At 45.7% G+C, this 21239-nt stretch overlaps 1 protein-coding gene across 1 annotated transcript in view; it reads right to left on the bottom strand.

The window, feature by feature from the left end:
• Positions 1-212: 212 nt before the first annotated feature.
• The window catches only part of LOC137536809 (uncharacterized), a 245257-nt gene continuing 224230 nt past the window's right edge, over positions 213-21239 (bottom strand). The window contains 2 exon segments of the mRNA XM_068259008.1: positions 213-1521; positions 1524-1823. Of these exon segments, the coding sequence (XP_068115109.1) occupies positions 281-1521; positions 1524-1823 (1541 nt within the window). The 3' untranslated portion in view covers positions 213-280.

Genomic DNA, 21239 nt, shown 5'->3' with positions numbered 1-21239 from the left:
GCGGAGATCCGCTGCTGATAGACACGTGTGAGGCAGGGCTGCAGCTCATAGACCTGCCTCAAACGGAAGCGCACAGGGGCAGCAAAATCCACGACCAAGAAAGTCGTGGATTTTGCAGGGGGTATTTGGGGGGTAAAGACCACTCGTTATGCTGCGGGATATCAGCGTTTTAGTAGGGGAAAACATGCCCCTGCTGAATATAAGCTAAAAAGCCATTTATAATGTGGCTTCAGATTCTCTTTAACAGTTCTCCAAAACATTGCCCACACTCAGCACATGACTAAGGCTTCTCACCAGTATGAGACCTTTTGTGTGTGACAAGGTGTGTTATCCGTACAAAACATTCCCCACACTCAGCACATGAATAGGGCTTCTCACCAGTGTGAGTTTTCTCATGTCGGACAAGATATGATGTCTGAGCAAAACATTTCCCACACTCAGTACATGAATAGGGCTTCTCACCGGTGTGAGATCTTTCATGTCTAACAAGCTGTGGTTTATGTGCAAAACATTTCCCACAATCAGCACACGAATAGGGCTTCTCACCAGTGTGAGATATTTTATGTCTAACAAGCTGTGTTTTATGTACAAAACATTCCCCACACTCAGAACATGAATAGGGCTTCTCACCAGTGTGTGATCTCTCATGTCCGACAAGATGTGATTTCCGAGCAAAACATTTCCCACACTCAGTACATGAATACGGCTTCTCACCAGTGTGAGATTTCTCATGTCCGACAAGATTTGATTTCTGAGCAAAACATTTCCCACACTCAGCACATGAATAGGGCTTCTCACCAGTGTGAGATCTTTCATGGCTAAGAAGCTGTGATTTATGTGCAAAACATATCCTACACTCAATACATGAATAGAGCTTCTCACCAGTGTGAAATCTCTCATGGCTAACAAGCTGTGATTTATGTGCAAAACATTTCCCACACTCCGTACATGAATAGGGCTTCTCACCAGTGTGAAATCTTTCATGGCTAACAAGCTGTGACTTACGTGCAAAACTTTTTCTACACTCAGTACATGAATAGGGCTTCTCACCAGTGTGACCTGTTTTATGCTTGACTAAGTATGAATGAAGTGCAAAACATTTTCCACACTCAGTACATGAATAGGGCTTCTCACCAGTGTGAAATCTCTCATGTCTGACAAGATCTGCTTTCTGTATAAAATGTTTCCCACACTCAGCACATGAATATGGCTTCTCCCCAGTATGATATCTCTCATGTCTGACCAGATATGATTTATTAACAAAGGATTTCCCACACTCAGTACATGAATAGAGTTTCTCACCACTGTGTGATCTCTCATGACTGACCAGACATGATTTCCAACCAAAACATTTCCCACACTCAGCACATGAATAGGACTTCACACCAGTGTGAAAACTCTTATGCCTGACCAGATTTGATTTAAATGAAAACCGTTTCCCACACTCACCACATGAATAGGGTTTTTCACCAGTGTGAGATTTCTCATGTCTGACAAGATTTGATTTCCAAACAAAACAATCCCACACGTAGCACATGAATAGAGCTTTTCACCAGTGTGAATTCTCTCATGTCTGACAAGATATGATTCTGAAACAAAGCGTTTTCCACACGTGGAACAGAAATGAGACCCTCCACCAATAACGGAGCTCAGCTGTATATGAAGCCCCTCGGAGTTAGACAGGTGAATGGAGCCTTTGTGAATATTTGGGGTAACCAGTATATCTGTAGGAGCCTCTTGTCCAGTGACATCATCATCAGTTGTACCATCTGTGGATCCAGAGAGACGAGTCTCCGTGAGGTTCCTGACACCAGGATTTCCTGCTGCAAATAGAGAAACATCATCACTTCCTGTTAGAGAATTCTGAGGGGAGGAACAAATATCAATTAGGGATGGTCAGTGAGCTGCTGATAATTCCAAGTTGATGCAAAGTTTATACATACTGGAAATGGACCAAGTGCAAAAGCAGCATAGCTTTGCATATAACTAGCATAAAATTTGCACCATCTCAGAGTTATTGGCAGGCCACAGGCATTCATACTAGTTCTCAGCCTAAACTGTTGAATATTGTGCTCATTACAGGCAGCCAATTACTTGACAAATATTTTGCCTTGCATGCTTATTTTATAAATCCTCAAAATCAGCCAATCAATCCATTTGTGAAATGGAGATCCGAAGCCACTAATACTTTTGTAGCTATATATAAATAAATATATATCCACTGTCCAACAAAGAACCAAATATCTGCACACTGGGTAGGGAGGGAGACCTTGGAACTAGAAGGTGTTACAGTTTGATCTGTAGAATTCTTAAAGGTGGCGACTCTGCAGGGAGGGAAGACCCCAGACAGATCCCACCTTCTCACATCCTGTTACCACTGCAGCTATGTGCACATGCTTGACACTCTGCCAAAAGAGTCCAATGTTACCTAAAGATATAGCATCCTCTGCTGTGACCAATCGGTGTACAGTGACCACAACAGGTTGGTAACACTTAACCTCCTAAACGGTATATGCCCGGCACTTTGTCGTGCAGGAAAAATAAGCTAAAAGCGGTATGCCCAACACAGTGTAGTTTTCTAGAGCACTCTATGTTCCAAAGATAAGTCAGCTAACTAGAAGTGACCCGTATAGCTTAGCTAACTATATGAGACCCAGTATAAAGCCCCCTCCACAATTCACCCCCCCCCCCCCCTCCGAGTGAATTCCCCCCTGCATCTCCCTATCTGTCATTGTATCTATTTATCTGTCTCTCACTCCCTCTACACTCTATCATACTACCCCTCCCTCCCACATCTCCCCATGTTTCCTCTGCATCTATTTATCTATCCCACCCTCCCTTCCTCTCCTGCTCATCATGCTGTGTCCCGGTACAGTGAACAGTACAGTGAACAGAGAAGACCAGAGTGGGTAATTGAGTGGGCGAGAGGCAGGGTGAGTGACAGTGCCATCCACCTGCTATTGCAGAGCGGGAGAGGAAGGGAGGAAGGGATGGATAAATAAATGAGGGGACACATGCGGGGGAGATGTGGGGGAGAGAGGTATGATAGAGTGGTAGAGGGATGGATAAATAGATGCAGGGACAGATGGGGAGATGTGGAGGGAGAAGCACCCGGGTGGGGGGGAGGGTTAGGTGAATTGCAGTGGAGGGATTTATACTGGGTCTCAAAGTTAGCTAAGCTATATGGGTCACTTCTAGCTAGCTAACTCGGCCAGGGATGGCTGGTGGGTGTGTGCTCCTCCGGCGGGTAGAAGTACTCTCACCTGTTCTGCTGACATGTGTCCTCCCAGTAGGGCTAAACAACTTTAAGAAAAGGCTGAATTGCCATTTTTCACTCAGAAATGATGATTTTGATTCGATTCACAATTTTCTTCAAATCTTTAGCACTAAATTCACAAGTGTACAGTAACATTTACAAACATGCATTGTCCATGTCCAGCTGCCCAGTGATCGTCCTCTGCCCCCCCCCATGTCCGCCCTCTGCCTCCCCATTGCATGTCAAGCTGCTTGGTGATCGTCCTCTGCCCCCGCCCCCCTGCATGAGTAGCTGCCTGGCGATTGTCCTCTGCCCCCCCATGTCCGCCCTCTGACCCCCTTGCATGTCTATAGCTGCCGAGTGATCGCCCACTTCCCCACCATGTTCGCCCTCTGCCCCCCCCATTGCATGTCTCGCTGCTCGGTGATCGTCCTCTGCTCCCCATGTCCTCCCTCTGACATCCCACTCGCATGTCTAGCTGCCCTGTGATTGTCCTATCCACCCCCCTCTTTCCCCCGCATGTCTAGCTGACTAATGTTCGTCCTCTGCTCCCCCATATCCACCCTCTGCCTCCCCCCCCACTCGCATGTCAAGCTGTCTGGTGATCATCCTCTGCCCCAAAATGTCCAGCTTCTGCCCCACCCCCCGCATGTCCAACTGCCTGGTGATCGTCCACTGCCACCCTCCACCCCCTCGCATGTCCAGCTGCCCGATGATCGTCCTCTGCCCCTGGCCTGGGGTACACAGGCGGATGCAAGCAGCCAGTGAAAAGTATTCGTACACTACACCACTACATTATCTGAACCAATCCACCAATCAGGCAGGGGGCGCTGCCACAGAACTGTGAATTAGTGCTACTCTCGTCTCTGCTCCATCTTCTAATTGGACCCAATATTCCCGCCTCCAAGACCATCGGGTCCAATTAGAAGATGGAGCAGAGAAGAGAGGCATGCTGATTGGCAGTTCTGGGGCAGTGACCCCCATCTGACTGGTGGATCAGTTCAGATAGTGTGCGAACATTTCCACCGACTCCTTGTATCCGCCTGTGACGATCACTGAGAAGCTGGACATGCGAGGGGGGCAGAGGACGATCACTGGGCAGATGGACATGCAGGAAGGGGTAGAGGGTGGACATGCAGGGGGAGAGGGGGGCAGCAGATAATGAACACCGGGCGGATGGACATACGGGGGGGGGGGGGGAGCAGATGAGGATCACTGGGCAGCTGGACATGCGAGGGGGTCAGAGGGTGGACATGCGGGGGGAGGGGGGGCAGAGGACGATCACTGGGCAGATAGACATAAGGGGGGGGCACATGGACATGCAGGGCGGGGTAGAGGACAGACATGCAAGGGGGGCGGGCAGCAGAGAACGAACGCCGGGCAGATTGACATGCATCTCATGCATTTTTAAAAAATTGGATTGTAGATTCTGGATGGGACTCACTGGACTGACCCGTTATCGAGCACCGGGATCATTTTCCTTAAAAAGCCTAACCTAAAAAATACAGCAGCTTTAATAGTCTTGTCCTAAATTGCGATTTCGGTCTACAAACGATAGATCGTTCAGCCCTACATCCTGGGACTGGTGCTTTAACTTCATGCAGCAAAGTGTCCTCCACCTCCCAGTGTCCCTTTTCTCTTCCTGATCATGTGACAAACTAGATACATAGTTACAGTTATTTTGGTTGAAAAAATACATACGTCCATCAAACGCTACAGCTATGTACAGTGTGTATGCAGAAGAAAGGAGGAAACCTGCTGCACAAACTTAAAGCACCGGACCCGGGAGGACGCCAACCAGACAGGTGAGAGTACTGCTGCTATTCTGCATTGGTCATCACTGAATTAACCGCCACTAGCTGCGTACTCTTGACCCTCTGGCGATCGAGCAAAATTTTCCGTATTATTTGATCGACTGAGTCCATTGATTTCAGATGGAGATCGATCAGGCAACATTTGCGTTACTGATTTCACAGCAGATTCAATCACAGTAATCAAATCTGCTGTATATCGATGGTCAAATTGACAGGGCTGTGGAGTCGGTAGAAAAATCATCAAACTCCGACTCCTCAGTTTATGATTCCACCAACTCCAACTCTGACTCCTCGACTTAGACTCCTCTAATTTGCACATAACAATATTTTTCATTAAAAGTATGTAACATAAAAATCATTTCATCAGTGCCAAAGCTATATTAAGATGGCCTCTGTATTTGGGAGCAAAAAGGTCCTGGCCAGGAAGCTGACACTTTACCCTGTCAGTCACCCCACCCTGTCACTGCCAACTTGAATTCCCCAGCATGTTATCTGTTTAAGTGCACCATATCAGCCGGGATCCAGTGCATAGCCCTGCCACCTTGCAGAAACAGGCCTCTGCCTTTTCTATATCTGATATAGAAAAGGCCCGGGCATTTTCTGCAAAGGGGTAGGTTTATGCACCAGAACCATGCTAATATGGGGTTCCAGTGAATCTTATAAAACATTCAAGGATTTGGGACATTCAAAATGTAAGCATTAGCGTACCTCTGTGGTTTATGTACACCAGAGATGTATTTTAAAGGGGTTCTGTGGAATGCGTAAAAAAAAAAAAAAGCTGCCACTTAACTGGGGCTTCTATTGCCTCCTTGAAGCTGTAATGTTCTGCGCCATCCTCCTGCGATCCTCCGTTCCCCGACGCCGGTCTAATTTTTGCTGTAACAACACGTGCGCGTGCTCGCTCCCCGTGCCTCATCGGGAGCTTACTGCGCTGGCTCCCAATGACGCGCGTGGAAGAGAGTTTTAATCGTCTATTTAGACGAATATTAGACCGGGAACGTCATCGGGGAACCGAGGATGGTAGGAGGATGGCGTGGGACATTACAGCTGCAGGGGGGCAATAGAAGCCCCAGGTAAGTATCAGTTTATGTTCATTTATACATGCCACGGAACCCATTTAAAGGGCAACTGTAGTGAGAGGTGTATGGAGGCTGCCATATTTATTTATTTTTAACCAATACCAGAGTGCCTGGCAGCCCTGTTGATCTATTTGGTTGCAGTGGTGTCTAAATCACGCCTGAAACAAGCATGTAGCTAATCTTGTCAGATCCGACAAAAATGTCAGAAACACATGATCTGCTGCATGCTTGTTCAGGGTCTATGGCTGAACATGTTAGAGGCAGAGGAGCAGCAGGATAGTCAGGCAACTGGTATTGCTTAAAAGGAAATAAATATGGCAGCCTCCATATACCTCACTACAGTTGTCCTTTAACTAAACTGAAGATATTGCTGTAGAGTAGCTGTTAAATAGAAGTCAAAACTAATCCTTGGTAAGAGTACTTGTTGAGGGGTGCAGACAAGAACAAAGATCATTAATCAGGCCCTTGGCAATCTAACTGTGGGTACATGTAAGAGTGATGTGCAGGTACTCTGCAGGGGAATGAGAGAATACTTCCTCTATTAGGCTGGGGCCACATTTGTCTATCAGTTTTCTGCATGAGTTGCCTGTTAGTGCTGCATTACTGTCAATTGTTTTCCTGCATGCAAAAAACACATTAAGGTGTGAGGTAGCCCATTGATTAAGATTAATTCTCAGTTTTCCTGTGCAGAAAATGCACAGAAAAACTGACGAGTGTGAACCAGCCTTACACATTCTTCATGCACGATCTGAACCAGGTTTATGGGTGATAGACAACACCTCTGCATTCAGTGTGCACAACATTCTCAGTGGAGGAGAATTATTGGCATTTTGTTGACCATCCCTACTAGTGACACAACTAAACAGTCAGCCTTATTCTTACAGAAGAGATGTTGGGCTTGATTAATTAAAGGGAAGGTCCAAGCAAAATAAAAAAATGAGTTTCACTTACCTGGGGCTTCTACCAGCCCCATGCAGCCATCCTGTGCCCTCTTAGTCACTCACTGCTGCTCCAGTCCTGCGCTGGCAGCTTGCCGACCTCGGAGGTCGGCGGGACGCATTGTGTACATTTACGCATTGAACCAGTAACGCGTAAAAATGTATGTGTTAATGTTCCTGCAATAGCGGGAATGCGTAAAAATGTACGCAATGTGGCCCGCCGACCTCTGAGGTGGCAAGCTGCCAGCGGGGGACTGGAGCAGCAGTGAGTGACTACGAGGGCACAGGATGGCTGCATGGGGCTGGTAGAAGCCCCAGGTAAGTAAAACTCATTTTTATATTTTGCTTGAACCTTCCCTTTAACCTGTACTGCTAATGTGAAGGGGCAGCCGCTATGCACGCCTTACATAGCAGGGTACGTTGCTATGTAAGGAGCATGCCTTCCTTAGTTACGCGCGTTGCTTACATAGCAACATGCGTAACTTAAAATGTGACTGCGAAACTTCACTAGCGGCCGTTACTATGTTAATTAGCATAATTATTATGCATAGTAACTATGTTAAGTGACATAGTAACGGCCGGGATACTTCACAGGACTGCCCGCATTTATGTAATTTGTGTGCATTTATGTGCCCGCTATGTAAGCAACGCGCATAACTAAGGAAGGCACACTCCTTAAATAGCAACGCGCACTGCTATGTAAGGCGTTTATGGCGGCCGCTCCTTCACATTAAGCCCGTTATTGATTAAATATAAAAGATGTGATGTGTACACGCCAGATATACAGTAACAATCAGATATGTATATTTGATTTCAAAAATACGGCAACTGCTTTAATTGCAGCAATGCAAATAACAGATTATCTGAGAAATAGAACATTTTATCATTTTTTCTCTTTTCTCAGGACCTGAACTCTTGCACAGGACAGAAGGAAAACAGAGAAATGCACGCTGTATATATTTAGAGAGTTTAGCCTGTTTAATTCCCCCTCATCTGTGTCTAATCACAAATTGTAATTTGATCCCTCCCCTGTGTCACATGGCTATCATGGCAGAGATGGAAGATAAGCTCTTTTGAAAGCACAGAATGTTAACATTATGTCTGCTTCCATGAATCAGGAAGTAGAAACACTGCAGATTTATTTGAGGATTTGTATCAGCTGTAACAAAGACATTTTTTTTTCTTTAAAGGTAAATATGCTGATGTGTATCTTTTAGAGCAGAGAGGAAGTTCTGAGTTCAGGTGCACTTTAATTACAGTTTAAATTTGTTAGGAGTTGGAGTATTTTTTCCCGACTCCAACTCCAGGTACCCAAAATTGCTCTGTCGGGGATTTTATCAGGGCTGATTAGAAGCAAGCTGTGCAATGCAGAATGAAACAGAAAGCAAGGTAGCTGTTTTCTCTAATGTTCCCACTGATATATATGGTAAAATACATGAGGGTGCTTTGTCTCTGGTTCCCTTTAATGGGTGTGATCCCAGCACTTTGATTTGGGTCACTTGATTACAGCAGTATAGCGTGCGCTGAGCTCGCTCTCCTTGTGTGTAGCATGCAGGGACTAAAAATTAAGGTGCACTGTTTAAGTAGCATGAGTAACAGGTTACTCACGCTATTTACGTTAGTGAAGCAACCCCATAGGCTTTTATTGTGTTTCAACATTGGAAATGTGCAGTCCCCTGGTGGATAAATGTATTGCCAGCTGTGAGCACCACTTCTTGTTTTGTATTTTATATTGTTTGTAAGAGGAAGCAAACCAGCTAGCCCTAATAATATTATATACCAGTGCGCATGTATCATATTCCCATGGAGGAGCTCAACACCCCTGCTGCTCAGCTACTCTCATTCACCAACTCCCTCAGCCTCACCCAGCGCACTAACACCCCCACCCACCTTGCTGGTCATACTCTGGACCTATTCTCAAAATCCACCACCCTCATTAAACTGGATATCTCAGTGGGCGTGGCCTGGATGTAGAGCTGAGAAGACGTGTGGTGTGAGAGCTCCGCTGCCCTTGTTCTCTTTATTATAAATTGTGAAATAATGATTGAACATCCACAGCCTGAATTCATCCTGCTGATTCCTTGCCTGATCAGAGCTAAAGCTGGCTAATTGGTGTGACCCTCCGGGCGACTGTCGCAGTGAAATTGATTCTAACAGCACAGACTGGGATCAGGAACCTGGTCCCGCCAGAAGCCATCTCTCTTCCTCCTCACGCTTCCACCCATACGGAGATCCGATGGCTCAGCGCACAAAGGGCAATAAAGATAAGGAGAAAGAGAAGGGGGAGAAGAATCGTGCCCTAGACTGCCCTCTGGAGACTCCCAGCTCCAACAGAAATAAAAACAAGCAGGGGACAGAATTGTCGCCTGTAGACGACACGGAAGATCAGGAAACCCCCCCTCCCTATGTTGAGGCCCTGATGGAAGCCATTAAAGTCTGTCAAGCCACCCTCACCTCTAAGATAGATCATGTGGAGGTGGGCATGGGGCTCCTGCGACAAGACATGTCTACCATCCGAGATAGAATCTCTGCAATAGAACAACAAGCCATTCCAGACATGCGACACCGCCTCAAAGCACTGGAAGACAGATCCGAGGATGCAGAAAACCGCAACCGAAGGAACAACATTAGACTCCTCGGATTACCAGAAGGAATGGAGGGTAAAGATGCAACTACCTACGTTGAAACCCTTCTAAAAAAGCTACTTCCCGACAATACTTTCTCACCCTTTTTTACAGTGGAGAGAGCTCACCGAATCTCTACCAAGAAAACCCCCCCTGGGGCACCACCACGAGCTCTCATTTTCAAAGTCCTTCACTATAAGGACAGGGATGCTATTCTTTCTGCAGCACGCCGAGAGGGAGATCTGAACTTTGAAAATAACCGTATAATGCTTTTTCCGGATTTTTCAACAGCCACCCAGAAATTGAGGAAATCTTTTGTGAAGGCTAAAGAGAAGCTTAGAGAACGGGATCTTCAATATGCCATGCTTTTCCCTGCTAAACTAAGGGTCCAACACAACGAGGATACCCATTTCTTTGAAAAACCGGAGGAGGCTTTTAAATGGCTAGATTCTATTCCAGCTCAACCTCGCCAGCAGCAGTAATTACTGTATATTCCTGCGTATAAGACTACTTTTTAACTCTTGAAAATCTTCTGAAAAGTTGGGTGTCATCTTATACGCCAGGTGTCATTGATACCGGGTGATACGCCCTATCCTGTTACCACCTCTCAGATCTCACTGCTGAGGACTGTAGTGAAGTGGCGCATGCGCATATATGAAAGATCTGAGAGGCAGAGAAGGAGGTAAATAGGATACAAGGGCGGGCCAGACAGGTGAAAGAGGCGTGTTTTATGGGCACAGCGCATTCTATTCTTCCATACCGCTCTGATAAACCAGTACACAAGGAGAGTTGACCAATCCAACCAGTCAATTGACTTTATACTGTTATATACTGGGTAACACATACAGTACAGCACCAGAATATGTCCATATATAGAACCAGTATATGATTTTTTTGTTAATTTTAATGTGGTGTGCGTTGGAAGAGGGGTAGTCTTATAAGGCGAGTATATCCCAAACTCTATATTTTAACTGTAAAAGTTGGGGGTTGTCTTATACGCCCAGTCGTCTTATACGCCGGAATATACGGTAATGCTCCTATGCAACATAAACTGTAAGTACTGTTCCCCATACTCTTGGGGTTTGTTCACTCCTATAATCCACTGTTGTGGATCTCTTTAACGCATGATGCTGGATGTGCCTGCTTTCTCCTCGGCCCCGTACAGTCTTAGTTTTATTTATTTTATTTTTTTTGTCCCCGCTTTTTTAACTTCCCTATTCCCATGTCCCTGGATACTTTGAAGGTTCTCTCTTCAACCTGTTATTTATACTGGAACGTTTCACCTCTTGGAACCAACGAACAGCTCAAGATGGCGTTTTTGGCGGCAACTCTACTGCATAAAGGAGCTACCTCCCGCCATTTCGTAAACACGTACTGTCCTCCTTCCTTCTTCTCCATACACTTGTGGGAGATAAACATTCCCTCTATATACAAGTGACTATATACTTCATCATCTACCCTTCGATTTATATAGACCTGGTTGTACCTATCACTCACTCTACATGCCTGACGGAAACTCTTTTTAATATGGCTCATTATTATTAATCCTGCCTCACTAGTACTGCTAAATGATGTTATATTATGTTATCTCTCATTAATAAGGGTTATAATGATTATCCTGTATGCCTGATACAACTGCCCTAGATATAACTGTTTTCTTCCAATTGCTGCAATAATGGTTGGCGTCCCTCTAACAGCAGACCACTAAATTACATATCCTAGTTGCATATATTTCTCCTCGCCCTGTGCCATCGCTATATGTGTATATACCTAATGTCTATACAGCGCTCTGTACCGGTACTATTTTTTTTTTCTTTAAATTATGCGCGCGCTTTCTTCCACACTTATGCTGCTGCTCTGTATGCCTGGATATCTTTACAACGGCATGACACTTTTTAATGCCCTACTCGTTTTTGTCACTGCAATGTAATTTTCAACTACTAGTGGTCTGCTGTGGGAGGGAGTGAACATCCGACAATACTAGATATGGCTGCTAACTAAAGTATTTGGAACTTTATATATTCTGTCATTCCTGTTACTCAGTACAACTGAGGTGAGGCGGGACTTCTTCAATGTGCTGCCACGCGGGGGGTGGGATTGAGATGTGCCGGCTCATACCTCGGTCCACGCGCGATTCCCCGTCACTGTGCTAACCCTATAAATGTTAGTTCATACCCCGGTTTTGTGTGTGGTACCCCGTCACTGTGCTGGTGCCCTTGATCCCATCCCCCTGATCATATCATTGATTAATGTCCTACTAAACAATCGCTAGAGGTTAGAACTAAGCCATGTCACTCTAAGCTGCCAGCTATAATCCCCTTATGAACTCCTGGTACTCTGGGATGATGGGAATGCTTCCCAGGGAAGTTTTCTTTTACCCATCATATTGATGTAACTGCCGCTCCTGTACTCTACGTCCCAACATGGTGGTCTTCCAGCATGTCGTACTTCTCAGTCATTACTCGCGCACGATGAGAATATTATAAGATGCAACCAGTAGATGGCGATAAATCTCAGACTCTGATTCTCCTTCTTAGCATTAATATTAATACGTTGCTGTAACATAGCACCATTTCCCCACCGCTTCATAGTGATTGGGAAATAAACTATATAAGAATATCCTCTTCATTAACTCAGAGGTGCATCTTTCGTTGGTGGATAATTAGCCGACAGGTGCGCACAAAGACTTTCCAGGCAAACTGAAAAAAGAACACCGCCATGCTGGGATGATCCTATTCTATGCAGGGAGTGCTGATTAGATCCTCTGCCGAGTGACACTCCTATTTATATACGTAGTAAGACACAGAACTGCACATTCAGCTCATGCATTGTTATTATATTTCGCAACGTTTAAGATATACACCCCCAATATTTAATTTGCGAGAGGTTGGGTGGTGGAGCTCACCCGATATGAGGACGACTGCCCCAGTCAGAATCCTTATTTACACTACTATACTACACGACACTTTTAATAGCTTAGCTATATAGGGAAGAGAAAGGTTGAGAGGGAGGGGGAGGGGAAGGGAATACCTTATATATAACTGGGTTAGGGATTAAGGCAGCTTCAGTTTGGGTGAAGATGCAGGGTGGGGGTCCTACTTGGTTCCTAGGGGTAAACACCGGTTCTATTCTTCAGGCATTATACATAGCCCATATAAGCATGATACTTTTTTACAACGGCAATATTTTTACAAATGGCACCTAAGCGTGAACGAATTGATTGTATACTTTGGAACACCAGAGGCTTAAACTCTCCCTTTAAGAGATCACTAGTATTCAACTATATTAAGAAATACTCACCACATATAGTCATTCTTCTAGAGACTCATCTCCATGGGAGTTAAATACTCGCCCTTAAAAAACCCTGGGTGGGGCATTACTATAACTCTACATACTCCTCCTACTCTAAGGGAGTCAGTGTATTAATTAGGAAAAATCTCCCCTTTCAACTCCTTGACCTTAAGATTGATGACTGGCAGATACGTATTAGTCCATGGGAAACTCCATAATACTAAAATTATATTAGTAGGGTTATATAACCCTCCTCCAGGCACAACAGACTTACTTCATGACCTAGCTCAACTGTCCCTTAGCTACTCCACCTCTAACTGCCTGTTCCTAGGCGATTACAACATGGTTCCCTCTACACAGGCAGACCGTTTACATTCTAAATTACCTAATTCTCCAATGCTTATGGACTGGGCACAGGCGTACTCTTTGACGGACGTATGGAGGTGGAAGCACCCAGATGAACCTGGATTCACTTGTCATTCTGCTTCATACCGTACGTTATCCAGGATTGATCTGGTTTATGCATCCTCTCCTGCCCTGTCATTGATTCATGACATTCACCTGCTACCGCGAGGCATCTCAGCCCATAGTCCGATACTACTAACCTTAGACCTGGGCAATTCGATATCCACCATAATATGGAGACTATCTCCTCACTGGCTATTAGAGCCCAGAGTTAAATACTTAGTTCAAGACAGGATGAAGGAACACCACTCCCTAACTCACGACCCAGTCCCCCCTCTGATCACTTGGGATGCATATAAAACAGTAATACGTGGAGCATATATTTCCAGTATAGCGGAGGAAAAACGTCAATCCAATATCATAACAACTAATATTGAGGAAAAAACTAAACAAGCTGAGCAGGAGTATATAACAAACCCTAATCCTGAAACTTATCAACGGTGGCAATCTCAGCTTCTATCACTCTCAAGCAAGCAAATTGATAATACAAAACAAGAAATTCAGCTATACAAAATTAGGCTCTTTGAACATGGCGACCGCACTGGGAAATTACTTGCTCATTTGATTGGACAGGACCATTCTACCACACAAATTGCACAATTAAGAGCGGATGATGGCACTGTGATCACACATCCGGGAGATATTAATAATGCATTTCGATCCTACTATCAAAAATTATACACTTCAACCGTGTCAAAGGCCCCTGCTGAGATAGATTCCTATCTAGAAACCATTACTCTTCCTGTCCTTAGTGCAGACGAAATGAATTTGTTAGAAGAAGACATATCACTTATTGAAGTGACCCAAGCCATTCTCTCTCTTAAGAAAGGAAAAGCTCCCGGCTTAGATGGGCTTCCATCCGAACTATATTCCACTTATAAAGGCCAATTTGCTTCTCAATTACTAACTGTATATAAAGAAATTCTTCTTATGGGTAATGTCTCTCCGACAATGTCGGAAGCCCTTATTACAGTAATACATAAGCCAGGATGAGATCCTATGTTATGCTCATCTTATCGCCCCATCTCATTATTGAACGTTGACAGTAAAATCTTAGCCAAAATCCTTGCTATGCGACTCAATGGAGTCATTACATCCATTATACACAGAGACCAGTCAGGTTTTATCCCTGGGAAGGGATGCGATATCAATCTCCGCAGATTATTTACTCACTTATCTATACAGCATACTAACTCCAAGTCCAGAGTTATTGCCTCCCTAGACGCTGAAAAGGCCTTTGACACGGTTGAATGGCCCTACCTGTGGGCAGTCCTGAAAAAGTTCAACATAGGCCCTAAATTCATTACTTATGTTAAAGCACTCTACCACTCCCCTAGAGCTAGAGTCTGCACTGGAAATCAGGTATCCTCCTTTTTCTCCTTAGAGCGAGGCACCTGTCAGGGATGCCCCTTGTCCCCAGGGCTATTTGCCCTGGCCATGGAGCCGCTGGCAGCAGTACTCCGATCTCAACATGATATTATAGGTCTGTAAGTAGGTTCTCTCAATGAGAAAGTTTCGTTATATGCAGACGACCTGCTGTTATATCTAGCTGACCCTCATGTGTCCCTAACATCAGCCTTAAACTCTCCATACACTTGATTCCATGTTTTCCTCCTTTCTTTGGAAATCCTCCTCTCCACGGATAGCTTTGTCCAATCTACAACTCCCGGTTGATCAGGGGGGACTTGCTCTACCCAAAATGAAATTCTACTACTGGGCAGCTGTGCTCCCTACCATATACTGGTGGTTCGAACAATCTTCCTACAATCCAGCCTCCGCACTAGAGGCAGCAATCATAGGATCCCCATTAGCTCTAGCCAGCCTACCCTTTAGAGGACCTAAAGCATCCTCATCCCTTACCTTACCCATGATCACCACAGTCCAAATTTGGGAAGATGTTGGGCATTTTGTATCCAGCACAGGTCAATGGTCACCAGTCACCCCAATATGGAATAATACTAAACTCAACGAATTTCTGTCTGTTCCGGATCCATCGGTTTGGGTAAATAGGGGCATAACGAGGCTCAGGGATGTAGTTGAGGGAGATGAGATTAAGCAATTTAACACACTTAAACAACAATTCTCTCTTCTTAATTCAATGTATTTTCGATACCTCCAACTTCGACATTCGATACCTCCAACAACGAGCAAAACCAAACCCTACCAATTATGGAAAAACACAATACCGGACCTAACAGAAACTGAGTGGAATGACTCAATCTCTCTGTTTATATCTACTCCAATAGCAGCCCGACACAAGTTATCTGCGATTAAATACTTATATCAAGTATACTTTACACCATATAAGCTATCCAAGATTAACCCTGAACATGAAGACAAATGTTGGAGATGTGGTGACTCCAACGCTCATTTCCTACACATATTCTGGACATGCTCCAAAATAAAACATTATTGGGAAAGTGTTCATAGCCTGCTTTTTGAATTAGTGAGCCCACCCATTCCGAGCACATCTAAAAGCCTGTTACTTAACATCTTTAGTGTTAAAACTCTCTCTGAAAATGTTAAGCTTGGAGGTGTAATCTCCACAGTCAGCATACAACACATAAGCTGACGTGAAGGAGGTACACACACCAGCACAAGGGATCAGGATATCCCCAGTTTAGTGGAGGAGAGGACTGACTCCAATAGGAGATTGTGGTGCACAGAGCCGGTGCAGATCCGAACAGCCACAAACAACACTTTCGTAATAACGTCTCAGCGCAAAGTAGCGCTGAGCGCATAAACCAGGACTGAGGAGATCAGGACAAGTAGACAGAATGAACGCTTGCTAGCTAGCGGCTACTTAGCGACAGCAAGCGTCCAAAACCAGACAGACTGGAATGAGGCAGCCAATGCGTTGCGGCGATGACGTGCCTCACAAAGACAGGACAGGATAGTCAGAAAATAGCAGGATCAAGATAGATGAACGTAACACAGATAAATATACAATAAGTATGATTTCCTAGCGTATTACAATTACAGCTATCAATGAAACTATTCGTAACGTCTGACTAACATATGTATATATCGGCAATGAACCGATATATGACATAAGCAGGAACTCTGACTAAGACTGGAGTAATACAGGGAACAGGACTCAGAAGGATTCGCTATCTCTTCGCAGAGATGAACGCAATCCACAAACAGGACCAGGAACAGGATAACTAGCTCAGCGTGCTGGAACGCTAACTAACGGAACACAGGATATAAACAGTTTGTGTACGTATATATCAGCGACACTGATGTATCAACGTAACACGAATACAAGGAAAATAATAAACGTGCAAGTATGCGTATATATTGGCGATGAACCAATATATGACACAAGACAAGCAAAGTAACAACTTCTAGAAACAAGAGCAGAACTAGGAGGACTCGCTGACCCCTTCGCAGGAGTCAGCGCAGTCCACACGGATTAGGAACGAGGTGGGGCACGGGCAGAGTAACAGACAGGATCTGAGACTATGGTAGCCCATGAGACATTGCAGGAAGCAGTTCTTTATACTGAGGTCATCCAATGGGAGCAGACCTGCAGATTCCCACACAAGTGAATGGTAATTAATCACAGGCTGATAGCAGGAAAAGGCAGACAATGATATGCAGCCTGCAGGAAAGGGACTGCCCCTCCACTGCAGCAGACAATGTTTGTTTACACAAGAGCATGTTAAACTGTCATTAATTTCAGAGTGACTGCAGATGGAATCAGCAACTAGTTTAAGTGCAAACCAAACTATGCAAGAAAATGCATGTAATGACATCAGAACTGCTTGGGTTACAATACCACTGCAGCCAGCAGTAAACGCTGCAGACATGATCATAACAGAAAAGAAACTATTCCTATGCAGTGATTTTATTCTATGCTAGGAGGCAGATCGCTTTGAAGTGGAAATCTATTGATGCTCCCACCGCACAAGAAGTAATTTGCTCCATTAACTGTGATCTGCCTGTCTACAAGGGTGTATATACTAACAGAGGGTCGTCAAAGAAATTCTATAAGATATGAACTAAGTGGATGTCTAAATTCAAACTAGATATGTAAATAATTTCTCTGCTGTACTGCCTCTGAGTGTTCTTTATCTAACCAAGCGTTTTTGATGTAGAAACATGATGTACATTTCCTATTGTCTTTCTTACCTGCTTAACTGCAGTTTTTAGATGCTATAATCCTGATTTCATAATTGTTAGTGGACTATGAACTTTGATGCTCCTTCAGACCGGAACCAACTAGGGAGGGGAGGGTAAGGAGGGATACAGATGTATGTTCTTATGTCTTGTTTATATGTTTTATAAAAATAAAAATTGTTTTCCACAAAAAACTGGATATCTCATCCTTCCCCCTCTCTGACCATCATCTCCTTACCTTCACCCTCTCTCTATCTAGCACCTCCTGCCCCCCTCTCCTGCCTAGATGATGGCAAAGAGATCTGCATAGCCTCATCCCCACCATACTAGCCAACCCCCTCCTCCACACCCAGCCTAAGTTGCCCAAACCAAGCTTCTGCTTCAAACAGTGTATCCCTTGTCATCTGCCTCAGATGATGTCACCTCCCATCTTTCACATGAACCACCGCCTCAGCCCCCAACACTGGCACACTAAATTAACTTGTGACCTCCATAAAGAGACACGTGCTACACATATGGTGGAAATCTCGCCTCAACTCCGACTTCCTGGAGTACAAGATCAAGCTGTAATTATTCCACACTGCCCTCTCTGATGCCAAACAGAAATACTTTGCTGCCTTCATTGGTGCCCGAGCTTTCAACCCATGTTGTATCCTGGCCACCTACAACCCCCTACTAGAGATGGCCCGAACCTCCGATTTATCGGTTCGCGAACCTACCGCGAAGGTTCGGTTCGCGCGAACTTTAGCGAACCGAAATAAACTTCAATGGGGAAGCAAACTTTGAAAACTAGAAAAAATTATGCTGGCCACAAAAGTGATGGAAATGATGTTTCAATGGGGTCTAACACCTGGAGGGGGCATGGCGGAGTGGGATACACGGAAAAATCCAGATTGGACGCAAAGCAGTGTTTTAAGGGCAGAAATCACACTGAATGCTAAATTGCAGGCCTAAAGTGCTTTAAAACATCTTGCATGTGTATACATCAATCAGGGAGTGTAATTAGAGTACTGCTTCACACTGACACACCACTCACTGTGTAATGCACTGCAAACAGCTGTTTGCGCAGTGACGGCCGTGCTGGACTGGTGTGCACCATGGCCAGAGTGCAGGCCATGGTGGTTTTCAAGCCCATATGGTCGTCGGGATGTGGTAGCTCAATGATAGAACAACAGTGACTGTCCAGCTGATCAAATTTGGTCTGTCCACAATGAAGCAACAACCTTATTATCTTTGGTGTGAAACCCCCCTCCCCCCCCCCCCCGAGACACTGATATAGCCGGCGGTCATTGCTTCATTGTGATATGCAAGCCCCTTCACCGCGGCAAGGTAATGATCACGAAGGGGAATGGGCACATGTACATGCCTTTTGTTTTGTTGTTGCAGCCGCAGTGCAGCCAGAAAAATAGGCAGGCATGTACACGCACCAGAAAAATTATTATAGCGACCGCTGCTACCTGCGGCCTTAAAAATTCAGGAATCTGCCTGGAGTCCTGGACCCTGTTGGTGGTGGCAGAGAAGGCAGTCAAGTGGCCTGCGGGCAGATATGCTGTGTGGGGAGCGACTTAGTCTTGGGGCAGGTCTGAGCGTGCTTTTCAGACCAGGCATCCGTGGTCAGATGGACCCTTGACCCAACGCTGTGTGCCAGAGATGTCACCACTTGCTTTCAACATCACGGTACAGTTTAGGTATCGCCTTTTTTGAGAAAACATTCCGGCCTGGTATCTTCCACTGCGGTGTGTGGCTTTGCTTTTGTGTGCTGCTTTTCCTCAGGTGGTCATCCCATTGCAGTTTGTGCTTTGTAATCATGTGCCTTCGTAAGGTAGTTGTCCCTACGCGGGTCTTGGTCTTTCCACGGCTCAATTTTCGGTGGCAGAAAGCAAGGATGGCACTGCTCTCATCTGAGGCAGACACACACAAAAATGTCCACACCGCTGAGCCCTGGGGTGATGGCACTTTGGTGGTGGCGGCCGACTGAGTGTTAAGTGGGGTGCCAGAATCAGAGCAGGAGGAGGAAGATATGTCACGCTTCCATGCGGAAGCTGACAAAGATGAGATGTTCTGTGTTAAATAGTCAACTACGTCTTGACAATATTGGGGGTTGATGGCACGTGCCTTCTTCTGAACACCGTACTTTGGTCGAGGGCCGCACAAAATCACAACAGCGCGACCTCGAACAGACCTGCCAGGTGGCCTGCCTCTGCCTTTTGTTTTGTCTACATTGGGGGGAATGAAGTGAAAGGTATGCACTGACTTGACTAATACAATGTGCAGTCACACAGATGCAGTTAACAGGTATGCACGGAGTGGTATATCACACTGCGTGCACTCACGTAGGTAGGTGGGTGCACTGAACACAACAGGTAGGTATATTCAGTGATGAGGTGGGTGCACTGAACACAAAGGTAGGTATATGCAGTGATGGGTATTACAATGTGCACCTGTCATACACAGACAGGTAGCGGACAGGCACAGAGACACTGCGTGCGCTCAGCTCACATAGGTAGGTGGGTGCACTGTGAACAACAGGTTGGTAGGTATATGCAGTAATGGGTATTACAATGTGCATCTGTCACACACACAGGTAGTCACTGAATGTGCTGGGCCTGGCAGTGGCACACACAGTATGAATTATCAAGGGTGTCTATGCGAGGGCGTGGCCAGCGATGGAAGCGTGAGGACGCACTTCTCCTCAGCTCCAGAGAACCCGCGGTAGAATCCTGGCAAATCGCAGCAGGAGACGCCGTTACCGACCTTCCCGAACCGCTGCACGGAAGGGGGAACGGACACAGGACCCGGAGATGACCAAATATGGGCCACCGGTCGTCTATGACGCAGCGGAGAAGCTGGCGAGATTCGCGCGGACGGAGCCGCAAGATGGCGCCGGGGACAATGCGGCCTGCAGCTCATCCGCCTTACAGGCCTCCTCCTCTGCCTCGCCGGCTGCAATAGAAGCTCCAGCAGAGGAGAATGTCGCACCCCAGCCTCCGGAACAGGTACCAAAACCCCTACCCTCCAGAGACAAGAGGAGGGGAGCGGGGGATGTTGGAGAGAGGGAGTGGGAACAGGCCCAAAATGGCGCAGATGAAGGTGGGGGAGAAACACCAGAGCCCACAAGAGCAGAACTGCTGGAGGCTATACGTGGCTTGCAAATGTCACTGACCTCCAGATTAGATTCAATCCATGCAGAAATGTCCTTCCTAAAAAATGACTTTAGCAAACTAAAGGACAGAACAAAGGAAGCAGAGCGCAGAGTGGGGCAGCTAGAAGATATAGTTAATCCTATGCAGCGTACACAGGCTACCCTAGAGCAGACATCAGAATCGCAAACATTAAAGATAGATGACCTGGAGAACCGCTCCAGAAGATCTAACCTCAGATTCATCGGTTTCCCTGAGAGAGTGGAAGGCAGAGATCCAGAAACTTTCCTAGAGGACTGGCTAAAGGACAACTTGCCTGATCTGAAACCCTCACATGTCTTTGCAGTGGAAAGGGCACACCGGGTTCCTGGGGGCCCACCCAAACCAGGGGTTAATGCACGTCCCCTTATTGCAAAGCTGCTTAATTACAGAGATAAGATTGAAATACTTCGCGCAGCACGTACTGCCCCTAACTTGGCTTTTAATGGGGTGAAGATCTCAATTTACCAA

This window comes from Hyperolius riggenbachi, chromosome 10 (genome assembly GCF_040937935.1).
Source record: "Hyperolius riggenbachi isolate aHypRig1 chromosome 10, aHypRig1.pri, whole genome shotgun sequence".
NCBI lineage: Eukaryota > Metazoa > Chordata > Amphibia > Anura > Hyperoliidae > Hyperolius > Hyperolius riggenbachi.
The sequence above is the reverse complement of the archived record's forward strand: the minus strand, read 5'-3'. Positions and strand labels throughout refer to the sequence as shown.